The 12816-nt window shown below is 54.5% G+C and overlaps 1 protein-coding gene across 1 annotated transcript in view; it reads left to right on the top strand.

Annotated features, from left to right (window-relative positions):
* The window catches only part of Tspan15 (tetraspanin 15), a 43985-nt gene extending 32825 nt beyond the window's left edge, over window positions 1–11160 (top strand). Inside the window, exons 4-8 of the mRNA XM_038344159.1 lie at window positions 2011–2106; window positions 4615–4731; window positions 7486–7533; window positions 8498–8614; window positions 9060–11160. Coding sequence (XP_038200087.1) covers window positions 2011–2106; window positions 4615–4731; window positions 7486–7533; window positions 8498–8614; window positions 9060–9209 — 528 coding nt within the window. The 3' untranslated portion in view covers window positions 9210–11160. The remainder of the gene's footprint in view (window positions 1–2010; window positions 2107–4614; window positions 4732–7485; window positions 7534–8497; window positions 8615–9059) is intronic.
* The last annotated feature ends 1656 nt before the right edge of the window (window positions 11161–12816 follow it).

Genomic DNA, 12816 nt, shown 5'->3' with positions numbered 1-12816 from the left:
GGGAGAGCCACGGTGAGTCAGCTCTGTATCCCCAGTGTGCCCAAAGAGTGGAAAGAGGCTGTCATATCACATTTCCACCCTCGTGGCCGAGGCAAGTCCCTAACCATGGTGTCACCCACATGCCCTAGCTCAATCAGTGAAGCCCTGCAGTGCATCGGTCAGGGCTGTGAGCTCATTCCCTCACCCCCTCGGGTGGCAGACAGACCTCACCCTCATGTCCTATTTCTTATTCATCCCCACCCCACCCCGGCCAGCTGGCCTGTCACCACATCCCCCAGAGGACCAGGCAGGCAAGGTTAGATGGGAGGTCAGGCTAAGATTTGGTTGGTCCTAGTTCTGCCTATGCAGTGTGGCTGACAGGCAGGTAGGCCACTCAACCCCTACCCTGGGGTCCGGTGCTAGACCCACGAAGGGCTGTGTGCTGGTGACCTCAGAAACTCTTGTAGAAGCCTGTGGCTTCTCTTTCCTCTTAAGGTCTATGCTGTCGCTGGTCACCAGCAGAGGTGTGGGGGAGGGGAAGGTCCTCCGGGCTCTCAAGTCAGGCCCTGCCCTCACTTAGCCGCACCTGAACCCGGGCTTCTTAGCCTGTAACTTGGAGTGTGGTGGGCTGGCGGGCTGGCATCTTGGTCATCTGGGGGACCTTGGATAAGGCATACCGATCTCAGGGCTGCAAGAGTCTCATATAAGCTCCAGGATGCTCCTACTAAGGGCTACCGCTCTGGCAGGGGGTCCTTTGGGCAAGCAGTAGGCCTTAGCTCCACTGGGGACTGAGCTTCCTCTGTGGCCATATGAAGTCACCCCCTCCCCCGAAGGATCTGTTTCCCACATGCAGAGATGTCTGTGTTATCGGGACCGACCATGTACCCAGCATCCGTGAATGAGCACTTTCTGGGGTTCAAACTCCTGTCACCCCCAGAAGGCTGACTGTCTTTGTCTACCTATTTTGTGGATGAGAGAAGGAGGGAAGGAGGCTTAGAGATTAAAAGAAGTGCCTGGGGCCTGGTGGCAGCGGGGACTGTGGCCTTAACCATGAGACTTGATGGCCCCTTTTAGCTCTATCGCTAATGCTTAGGTCTGGAAGGTCCCCAGGGTTGGTTCACCAATGGGAAACTCAGCCCTAACAGGGCCTGGAAGCTGGCCCCTGCCATCCCAGCGTACCTCATGGTGCCTCCCCCAGGAATTGTCTGGCTCCTCTGTCCCGTACCAGAGCCAAGAATGCCTTTTGTCCCCAGGCTCTGCTGGTACTCTGCCTCTGCTCTGAAAGCTCTGATTGTCACAACAAGCCTGTGACTGGGCTGCCCACTCCCCCACCCCAGCCCTGCCTGCTGTGGAGCCTTTGTATTCCGGAGACCTCAGCACAACAACCGGCTGTTGATCCCGAGAGAGCCCAGCATGACTGGGAGAGGGTGGCGTCCCAGTGCCCTTCCGGGTGGAGATTGACTGTGCCCAAACTGGGAGGAGACTGTGTGGCCTGAGGGTCAGAGCACAGAGTGATGAAGAAAGAGGCCCATGTAGGGGGGTCAGGGGACCTGGATTCCAGTCCTGACCAGCCCGCTCTGTGACCCTCTCTCCCAGCTCCATAGTACTCTTCCCCTGGGGTCAGTTTCCTTCTTTGTAAAGCAAGAGCTTGGGTGATGAGAGTGTGGCCGAGGGGCTGGAGCATCAAAGGAAGATTCCAGCTCAGGCCTGTTGCTGGGCAGAGGAGAGAATACAAGCCAGAAATCAGGAGGGTTGAGGCCCAGCTCCAGCACGCTGCTCTTCAGAGCTGGCGGACTGGGCTCTCAAGACCTGGGCTTTGGAAACCTGGGGAAATCTTTGGAAACCTTGGAAATCTGTGGGCTGGGTAGTCTTGGGTATTCAGGGTGGGGCGTGGGGGAGACCTACTCAGGTAGGTGGGAACCATTGGCTACACCTCTGTGCTAACCTGGACCTAACCCCTGATGTATGCTCCTGGACCTAACCCCTGATGTATGCTCCTTCTCCTTGGCGGTGTTGTTTCCCTCTGTACAGACCATTGACTTCCTGAACGACAACATCCGGAGAGGAATCGAGAACTACTACGACGACCTGGACTTCAAGAACATCATGGACTTTGTTCAGAAGAAGGTGACACGGGGAGCATGGGGTCTGAGGGGCACCTCCAGGACCCTTGTCCCTGTCCTGAGCCTCTGTTCCAGAGAGTGGGGCTAGCTGACCTATACAGTCCCAATGCAGGTGGCTGGCCTGTGAGTGGCCCTTCAAACATGCGGAACAACTCACAAGGCCAGACGTCACTCTGGCTACTTTGTAGGGCCCACTCCCTGGCTGACAGGGATCGCCTTCTCTCAGGACTGGCTGGCCTTCCCCTAGGGTCCAGCCTACTGGACCCAGTCCCTGGTGTGGAGAGTTTACTTCAGCAAAGGTGGGGAGAAAACTCTCTCCTAATCCCAGTTCTCCCCGCTGGACATGGGACAAGACCCCTCCCATCCCTCTCACACGTCTTTGAATGTGATGACGATTGTGTGCCCTCTTGGGACACTGTCCCTCTCCCCGAGGCCCAGCCCAGTTTGTGGGTGCAACTGTCACAACTGCACAGTCTTCCCTGGGGCTTGCCTGCCTTTTCTTTGTCCTGAGGCGAAGGTTTCTCTTCCACACCATGGGGTCAGTTCTAGTCTTTCACTTCACAGTGGCTGTGACTTGCTCAGCTTTTTCCTGTAATGCTTAGAGCAGAGCCAGTACAGTGAGGGTCACCCTCACTCACTGGGTGGGGACAGTGATGTTGGAGGGTCACAGGCCTGTTCCTGGTCCCCTGAGCCTTCAGTGGAGGCCAGCTTCACCACACCCCAGGGACCTGTGGCTCTGGGCTCCTCTGTAGGAGAAACAGGTGCAGCTTCTAGGAGATTGCTTCCTGCCGTCCATGTGCCTGGCAGCCCAGGCTGGGAGGGCCGAGTCATGCTTTTGTTGGAACCAGCCCTTAGCTGGCTCAGAGATTTCATTTCTCCATGGGTGAGGGCAGGAGGTGACTAATGCTCACTGGGCCTTGCGCACAACGCTTCCTTCAGGGCCTCTCTTACAGTCCAGCTCGGCCCCATGGAGCCAGCATCACTCTTCCTAGCAGACAAGCATCTGAGGCCCAGAGAGGCTGATCCCCTTGCCCTTGGTCACACACCCGGGTTGTCAATGTGAGGATTTGAATGTACCTGTCCAGCAACAGAACACATGGCCCTTGTACAACATTGCAGATAGGCACTTGTGGATCCCGAGGAAGGCCTGGTGGCCCACAGGGGGCCGTGGAGACGGCTGAAGGGTGTCCAGATGGTGTCTACCTGGACTCCCACCACACGCTCCTTCAGCTTCCCACTCCTGGAACACAATCCCAGATCCCTGTTTGCTCTGGATGATGGATCTTTTCACATTGGGCCTCTGTTCCCTCCACTCACGGTCTTTTCCACCCGCTGCTGAAGTACAGCCTCGCTTCTGCACAGGGCCTCTGCACATACGTGCTGACTGTCTCTTCCATGTTCATGTTTCAGATGACATGTCCTCTCCTTTGAGCAGTCTTTCCTGTCCTCCCAACATAAAGTCACCTTCCCCTCCCCCACCTTCCCTGTGCCTAGGTATAGAGCACCCCTTCCTGGTCACACCCTCCCCCAGGTGGTTTTGGGTATAGTTTTGTTTGTTTTTTGTTTTTGCTTTTGAGAGAGTCTTATACTGTAGCCTAGGCTGTCCTAGAACTCACTATGTAGCCCAGGTTGGCTCCACACTGTACCACTCCTCCTGCTGGGAATCCAGGCATGCCTGCATGCTTGACCGTGGCTCTCATCACTTAGCCAGTAGGTCTATCTCCCAGCGTGATTTTACCTTGTCTGTACAGTGTCCAGGAGGAAGTCATCCAGCTGGTCCCTCTGTAGAACTGTTCTCTGCTGCACTCCACCCCACCCCAAGCTGGCCCTGGTACAGAAAGGAGAGGTGGGAGGAGGAGACTGTGGCAGTTTATTCTGGTCTCCAAGGTCAGGATGGAGCAGGGCTTCCATAGGACCTGGCCTCTGAGGCTGTCTTCTCCGGCCAGACCCCTACCCCAGGGGCTTGAAGATGGAGAAGGATGCAGATCGGTTGCCAGGGAGACTCCCTTTCCAGTGTCTAGTCAGCGCCTGGCGTCCAATTGCAGTAGTTCCTCCTTACTGTGCATGGCTTTCCAGGGTAGAGAGTTCACCCCTTTTTGTATGGCCATGCCACTCTTGATCCCTCTGGCCTAACAGAAGATGGCTTCATGAGGCCCTGGCACTCCCACCCCCACTCTGGCCCTCCCGCCCCCACCCTGGCACTCCCGCCCCCACCTGGCACTCCCACCCCCACCCTGGCACTCCCGCCCCTACCTGGCACTCTTGCCCCCACCTGGCCCTCCTACCCCCACCCTGGCCCTCCCACTCCCACTCTGGCGCTCCCGCCCCCACCCGGCGCTCCCACCCCACCCTGGCCCTCCCACTCCCACCCTGGCACTCCAACCTCCACCCTGACACTCCCACCCTCACCCTGGCACTCCGACCCCCTCCCTGGTACTTCCCCCTCCCCGCCCCCAACACACACTGACCCTGGCTTTGGCAATAACTCAGATCGGTGTGCTTTCCTTCTCAGTTCAAGTGCTGCGGCGGGGAGGACTACAGAGACTGGAGCAAAAACCAGTACCACGACTGCAGCGCCCCTGGGCCCCTGGCCTGCGGGGTGCCCTACACCTGCTGCATCAGGAACACGGTAACCGCATGGGTGCTGGGTGCAGGATCGCCCAGCTGGTCGGGCTCTGGCAAAGGGGAGCTAGGTGGGCAGCTTCCTCTGGGAGTGTGTCAGTGAGCATGTGCACAGGCCCGGCCCAGGCTCTTGGTATCCACAACAGGGATGCAAAGGGAGACCTGGGAAGACTTTATCCACTGCACTGCTTCTGCACTGGGGTTACTTTACCCTCTCTAGAAGACTTGCCCAAGGTTGGCAGGGCTAACATGGAATGCAGCTGTGTCAGGCCAGGCGCCCAGCAGGGGCAGCCAGCTCCACCCCGTACAGTGCAGGCGTGGTGAGCAGAGCTGTGGCCAGCAGGGATGTGGTGATGTAAACGCCAGCCTCCACCTTGCCCTGGCAGGAGCCTCTCAGCTGTTTCCCCAGCCATCTGGGATGCTGAGCTGTGCCGTCACCGCTGCCATCAGTCCTGATGTATGACAAGTCTATCAGGCACTGCCCCGTTTCTGGACTGGAGCTGGAAACAAAAGCCTCACAATTACTCCCCCACCCCCCATGCACACTCCCTCGTGCAAAGTCTCTTGTTGATGGTTCCAACAGCTGTGCTTACCACCCCAGCCAGTCACCATGGGAACAGAGTGGCTGTGGGCGGGGCTTCTGCCCAAAGTCTGGACCAGTGCCAAGTGAACTTGCCCTGTGAAAGGCGGGGTGGAGGGACTTTGGAAACCCCAGGCCTCTGAGGCCGATGAGTGCTGTGGAAGGTTCCCTGGGTTTGCAGAGAACTGTGGAAGGCAACCCTGAACTTCTTCGCCAGTGCGTGCCCTTTGGGTGTCCAAGATGAACTGTGGAAGCCCAGTGTGTCTTCCTTCATTTGCTCATTCATTCAGCAACCATTGACTGAAGACCTACTGTGTGCCAGACATACTGCTAGGCTCTGGAGGGACTGCAGGGACACGTAGAAGTCTCTGCCCAAATGGGGACGATTTAGTGAGAGAAACTGACAACGTGAGAGACAGAGGCTTGAAGGAGACACTAAGGAACATTCAGGGAGGCTGCAGTTTTAGAAACAGAGGTGGATTGTGAGGAAAACCCCGAAGGAGTGAGGGAGTAAGTTGCACAAGTGTTTTCGGCGAGGGGGATCCCCGGCAGAGAGAGTGTCAGGTGCAAAGGTCCTGGGGTAGGAATTGCCCTGGTGTGTTTGAGAACCAGCAGGAAGGCCTGTGTGGCCAGAAAGTAGACTGAGATCAGCAGGGGGTAGGTGAGAGTCAAGGCGGTACCCTGAAGACCACAGGCTGGTGTCCTCATGTGTGACAGAAGTCAGCCACTGAGGTGCTGGCAGCAAGCGGGAGGGCAGACAGCAGGGCACACATAAGCAAGCAGACACCAAATGGGAGGGTGGGGGTGTGAGCAGTGGTGGAGGTTCGGTGCCCTTTGGGTGCGAGTCTCCGCTAAATCTAAATATATGATCCCTCCAAGTTGACTCAAGGGAGCCAGGCTCTAACACTACCATGTCCCCTAGCGTCATGTAATCCCACCTCCAGCTGCCCAGCGAGGTCTCTCTTGCCGCCTTCTCAGCTACGTCATTCCCTAGTCATTCCATCGCCTTCTCTCTAGGCTACCCGTGCTGAGGCGGGGGCTTTGTTTTGTCCACTGTGCACCAAGCCCCTAAAATGGAGACAGATATCAACAAATGCCAGCTAACCTTCGTTCATTGAGTGAATGGCTGGCCCTTCCCTCGAGGGTCAGTGCCATGTGAGCGCTGGGCACTGCTGGGTCTGAGGGCACCCGGGGGAGTGTCATAACTGAGAAAGGTTATTCTGTGCCCACACCAAGTCCTGCCACTTTGAATGATCTGATGACATCTGGGACTGGGGTCGTAAGCAGTGTCACCCTGGCCAGAGCCCTTTCATGCACTTGTCCCTGTGACAGCAGGGTCCCAGGTCACATTCCCTGACTTTCCAGAATTGCCTGGGGAAACCTCTCATCCACTCCCCCACCCCACCCCTGTCTCTATCAAGTGCCGCCTCTTCTCCATCCTCTTGGGGTTGGATGCCGGAAGTGGGATGCCTCGCTTACAGTACGCGGGACCCAAACTGGATCCAGGCTGGACCTGGGACTCCACCTCTCCCCTTATGACTGAAGATGTGACCAAACAGGGCACAGGCAATGATGGGAAGTGTCATGGGGCCTACTTGGAAAGGAATTTGATAGAGCCCAGCCATAGGGTTGCCGTGTGTTAATCAGTCAGCAGGGAGCCCTGGAGCATGAGCCTTTTTTTCAGAGAGGAACTCCTTTGACCCTGGTGGTGAACCCGGTGTTGAAAGGGCAAGGAAGCGTGGCCAATGGCCCAGCCTTGCCCTCAGGTAAACCGCAGCTGGCAGGGGCCCTGTTGTGGTTTGAGCAGTTCCTTCCTTTCTGAGAGCCAGTAAAGTGGGAACAGCTTGACTCATGACTGGGAATACAGATGGGTCAGCAGGGGGCGTCTCAGGACTGCTTCTAGCTAAGAGCTGGACTGCAGTTGGCAGAGGGGTTATCGCCCACAGGGATCCCCAGGAAGGGGGACATGGGGGGGGGGCCGCGGGTCTGCCCTTGGCTCTCACTGGGCGTTTCTTGAGGAGGTAACTAAGAAACAGGCTGGAGCCGGCTGCTGGAGGCGGGAAATCTCAGCTCCCTCCACACCAGACTGTATACTCACCCCTCAGCTCTTTCAGCTGTAAAAGACGTGTCCTTCGGATTACAGCTCGTAGAGTCGTGGCTTGTGATATGTTTCTGTTTCAGACAGATGTCATCAACACCATGTGCGGCTACAAAACAATCGACAAGGAGGTAAATGCTTGAAAACCTTCCGTCCCCAGAAATGGTGTCCTACCCCCCCAGCTGATGGAGGGTCTCTTGTCCCACCCCCCAGCTGATGGAGGGTTTCTAACAGAGGGCTCCTGGCTGCTCAGCTTTCTCAGCTCTCCCTGGCTTTCAGTCACACGAGGACCTAGGGAGCCGGGTGGAGAGCAGGGGAGGCACCTGCCCAGGTTTGCTGGGTCCATAGCCCAGGCAGGCGTATCTGTGTGAGACATCCATTTCCTTACAGGCCCCCTCCCATGCTGCCTGCCCAGCCCTGTAGTTTGTTGACAGCTCACACTGGCACTGCCTGCTTGGGACCCTAAAGACCCTGGAGTAGAGCAAGTCCTTCCCTGATATCTCCTTGCATCAGCTTTTTGGGCAACTCCTCAGGAAGCTAGGGTGATGGGTCTTTCTATGTAGCCCCAGCTGATGTGGAGCTTCATTTATGTAGACTACGACAGTCTTAGACTCCCCGGGGTTCTCCCGCCTCTGCCTCCTGAGTGCTAGGATTAAAGGTATACACCACTGTGCCCAGTCTTTTTTTTTTATAAATAACCCACTGGGTCCAATTAGTTTTGCCCATATATGCATGAGGTGGGGCCATCCACTGGAAGAGGGGCAGCCTGCCAGCAGCCACACCCCCAAATGATGTTGTTTAATAATTATGGGATGAAGCAAAGTTTCATGGTGAGGAATGTTTCACTTGTGGAAAAAAAATCTAACAGTAATTCTAGAAGCTTCCCTGTACATCAAAACCATGTAGCTGTGGGGTTTTGTTGTCTTTCCACATATACCCGGAGTTGGCTTTTGGCTTTGGTGATAGTGTGCAGTGCTGGGTGGCATCCGAGAGGCATGTGGGTATACCCTGCCATCCCCCAGACCCCCAAAGCACTGCCCCAGTGTCCCCAGTGCTGTCTCAGGAGCCGTACTAGAAAACCCTCTTCCTGCACAGCGCCTGAGTGCCCAGAACGTCATTCACGTGCGGGGCTGCACCAACGCCGTGTTGATCTGGTTCATGGACAACTACACCATCATGGCGGGTCTCTTACTGGGCATCCTGCTTCCTCAGGTGGGTAGTCTGTGGGGACAGATGAAGCCAGCTGGGTGATGAAGGTGGAAGTTTAGAGCCCCTGAGAGAGGGCTAGGGTCTGCAAGGAGAGACAAATGGAATAGCCTCAACTGCTCACTTAGCATTGGCTCTGGCTTCAGCCCACCAGTGAGGTTGTATGGTTACCACGTCCACTTAGCAGAGGTGGCAGGACTTTCCAAGGTCCTGAGTAAAGTGTGACAGAGCTGGGGTGGAGGCAGAAGGTCCAGAAAAGGGGCCTTTGCTAGTGAGGCACAGGGAAGTCTCCATGTTCCTGGGAGGGACAGAAGAGGTCTAGCCTGGGGCTGCCTGGGCAGTGGGTGCGAGGATGCCTCAATTTCCCCGGCCACCCAGTGTCATGGGGGAACTATCCGGAAGGGATGCCTGTGTGTCAGCAGGCTCTCACCCGCCCCCTCTCCGCCCTCAGTTCTTTGGTGTGTTGCTGACCTTGCTGTATATCACCCGAGTGGAGGACATTATCTTGGAGCACTCGGTCACCGACGGATTGCTGGGACCTGGTGCCAAGTCCAGCGTGGACACAGCGGGCACTGGGTGCTGTCTGTGCTATCCCAGTTAGGACCTGGTCCGGCACAGCAGCCTCAGCAGGACTGCACTGCACAGCATATCCCAGTCTACACAAGCCAGACAAAGGAGCTCCAGCTCCCCCGCCCACCTGAGGCGCCGACCAAAGCCCAGGGTGTATGTGCTTGTGTACAGTGTCCGATGGCCACTCCTCCCAGGGGATGGCTGAGCCCCGCGGAACCCCAGGGGATAAGGATGACCCGGTTCTGGGCCCCAAAGAAGGAAGTTCAGGGCTCAGGATGGGCTCAGTTTATTTCCAGCAGTGCCTTGGCCAGTGGTCATTACGCCCCGCCCCTTCAGGAGCAGTTCCGCGGTGGTTTTCAGGAGAGAGAAGAAAGTGCTGGGTTCAGCCCCAGTCCCACTGAGCCAGATGTGCGGTTGGACCATGTCTCAAAGTTCCAGGTGCCTTGAGCCCTCTGTAAGGCTCCTGCATTGCCCACCTATTTTCTACGTGGTTTCTTTCTTTCTTTCTTTTTTTTTTTATAACATTCATGTTTTGTACACAATTAACAAGAGTTTCTGGCTACTCAAAACTGGCCACCCCCACTTCCCCTCCCCAGTTCACTCATCCCTCTGAGTCAGCTCATTAATCAAACAATAAAGATGTGATTTTTTTGGGGGGGATGGTGGTCTTTCATTTGTATTATTTGAAAGTCTCTCGTTGGTGCAGGGGTTGAAGGAGAAACTGCTCTGGAGTGAAGATTGGTATAACTTGGGCCACTGAGGCCAGGGAGGCAGCCTGGACAAGCGCTAGTATTTCACACACTAGGGGAAACTGAGGCTGAATGGTAAGGCATAAAATGCCATAGGTTGAGAAATGGTCACACGGAGAAGTAGCTGAGCCCAAGGCTCGGGAAGGAGATCTGCGACCGCAAATTTACCCGTGTTATATAGAAAAACCTTAGTAGGAATCCGCAGATTGTATCCAGGGACTCGTGCCAAGCAAAGCTTGGTGCTGGTCGCCCCCTGCTGGAAATGGCAGGTCTTGCAGGAAGCGGCAACACAAGCATGTGTCACTCCCAACCCCACCTGGGTTCTAGGTTTTCCGGACGTTCTTAGTAGATGGGTCAGTAGAAATAAAATGTAATCTCAGTGGTATGGGTAAGGGCAGGGGCGGGGCTTTAAAAAGAATGCCATGGCAACAATGACATCAGAGATCACGTGAGGCCAGGCCTAACCATCTAAAGGCATCTAACGCTCGCTCGTAGCTGTTTGTAGTCCTTCCTGTTATCTCAGTTTTGTTGATGGGAAACAGGCAGAGTGCTTAAGTAACTTGCTGATGCACGGGACTGCTTTTGTAGCATCTCTGCTTGAATAGTGTCTGTCCATAGACTCTCCTCGGTGTGCAGAAACCAGGCTTGACCAGGGCTGTGGCTCCCATGCTTGCTATGGATGCTTCTGCCCATCCCCCTTTGGTTGTTAAGATAGTCTCATGTAGTCCAAGTTGTGTAGCCGAGGATGGCCTTAAACTTCAGACTCTCCTGCTTCATCCTCATGAATGCTGGGATCCCAGGCTGGCACTCCCACACCCTGGTTATGGAATGCTGGGGCTGGAGGCTCTTTATATCCTGGGCCCCACTGAGCCCCTTTGACTTGGGCACAGGGCTGACTGTTGAGCCCTCTAGCTCTGGTTGCTCTCAGAATTCTTCTGTGCCCAGAGGAGAGGGCAGACACCTGTGAGGCACGACTAATAAAAACTCAGGGAGAGAAACTAAGGTTCAACCTGAAGATCCGGAAAGCAAAGCAGCCAGCTACTACTGGCTCTTCCCTTGACCTCAGTCCGAAATGGTGATCCTGCCTCCAGGAATCTGAGAGTGAGACTGAGTGTTAAGAGATGTTTCCTCCCGATTTATAATCCTCTCTAGGACTGGGATTAAAGGCATGTACCACGATGATTAAAGGCATGCACCACCTGGTTTCTATGGCAACCAGTGTGTCTACTAGGATTAAAGATGTGTTACCATTACTAGGTCTGTAAGGCTGACCAGTTGGGGGCTGTTTTACTCTCAGATCTTCAGGCCGGCTTTATTTATTAAAATACAATTGAAATGCCGCTATACACCTGTGGCACAGCAACATGGCCAGGACACACAGAGGGGGTTTGGGACTACTCTGGAGTCTGCTTATAAAAGCCTGCTACTCCACAGCCCGGAGCCTGGTGACTCTTTCCACCACCAGGGCTGGAGGTTGTTGCCCTCCCAAGCCTGAGTTCCCCATGCGCACTCAGACCTCCAAACCTGTTTCGATCCTCTCAAGGAAAAGCACACGGAGAGAGCATTGCCAGCCAGTTTCAGGGGACTCCTCTGCCATGGCCCCTTTCTGTGTCTCTATGTCAAGGATCCCAGTCTCACCTTGTCTCCCAAGACTAGACCCTAACCCACCCACACGGGCTGCAGTTTTGAAGATTTTGGTTTTGTTTTCGAGACATGATTTCTCTGTGTAGCTCTGGTCATCCTGGAACTCACTCTGTAGACTAGGTTAGCTTCGAACTCAGAGATTTACCCGCCTCTGCATCCTGAGTGCTGGGAGGCACCACCACTGTCTGACAGTTTTGAAGATTTCTGTTATAAGGAGAATGCATTTGGGAATGCTGACAATTGCATTTCAAACCTGAGACAATGGCTGAAGTGCTTACTTAACATATCAAAGTGGTTGCTGGCTGCCAGGTTCTCCCAGCATCCCTCAGCCCCTACCTGTTACAGGGTCCTCCTGCCTTGCAAACTCAGCCTCCTACTCTAAACTTCTCCAGCCAAGGGCACTGACTTCATGTGAAAATTCCAAAAACTGTTTGGAAACTTCCTTTTAAAAGTTTATGCAAGTGGATACAAATTTGCCAGGCATGGGGATGCATGCCAGTAATCCAGCACTCAGAAGATTGAGGTAGGAGGATTGTATTAAAAATAAAACACCTCTGTAGTTTTGTCCTGTATCCCTGCCACCTTTTGCTTTTCCTTCTGTGGGTCAAAATAAACCTTTTCTTAAATTACTTCTCTCAGATATGCTGTCATAGCAATGAGAAAAGTAACTGAGACGGGACTTCAGTGTTTAAAGAGGCAGACAGAAACAATGGAAGCATCAGTGCAGTTTAATAAACACAGTCATTGCTCTAAAGAACGTTCTGTTATGGGAATTCTGTCACTGGTCCGCTAACCAATTGTATGGAGCATTTTGGTCTAAGAGGTGGGGTTAGCATTGGGAATGGACATGACCAAAAGATAAGGCAGAGAGCTGAGGGATGCATGGGCCCTGTGCGCTCTTTGGAAAGAGGAACAGCAGCAGTGGAGCGGCTGGTGACTCAGCTCATTCTCCATTCTGTCTTGTGATAATTGTGCTTGGATTTTGCTGATAATAAATGGTAATCATTTGACTTCATTGATCATCAGTGCCCAACGTGGGTCTCTGCTTACAAATTTCTCCTAATCCCTTCTTCCTAGCCCTCCCCTGCTGTAGGAAATCCTTCAGCCAGTAGCCTTTAAGATACCAGTTCATTTGGGCGTGGCCTCTTATAAGTGCTGATGTAAAGTGTGTGTGTGATAGCTCTCTCTTCTGGCTGCTGGATTAGGTTGCTGTTCCCTGTTCGAGCAGAGGATTGTGATCTGTGA

This window comes from Arvicola amphibius, chromosome 9 (assembly GCF_903992535.2).
Source record: "Arvicola amphibius chromosome 9, mArvAmp1.2, whole genome shotgun sequence".
NCBI lineage: Eukaryota > Metazoa > Chordata > Mammalia > Rodentia > Cricetidae > Arvicola > Arvicola amphibius.
The sequence above is the reverse complement of the archived record's forward strand: the minus strand, read 5'-3'. Positions and strand labels throughout refer to the sequence as shown.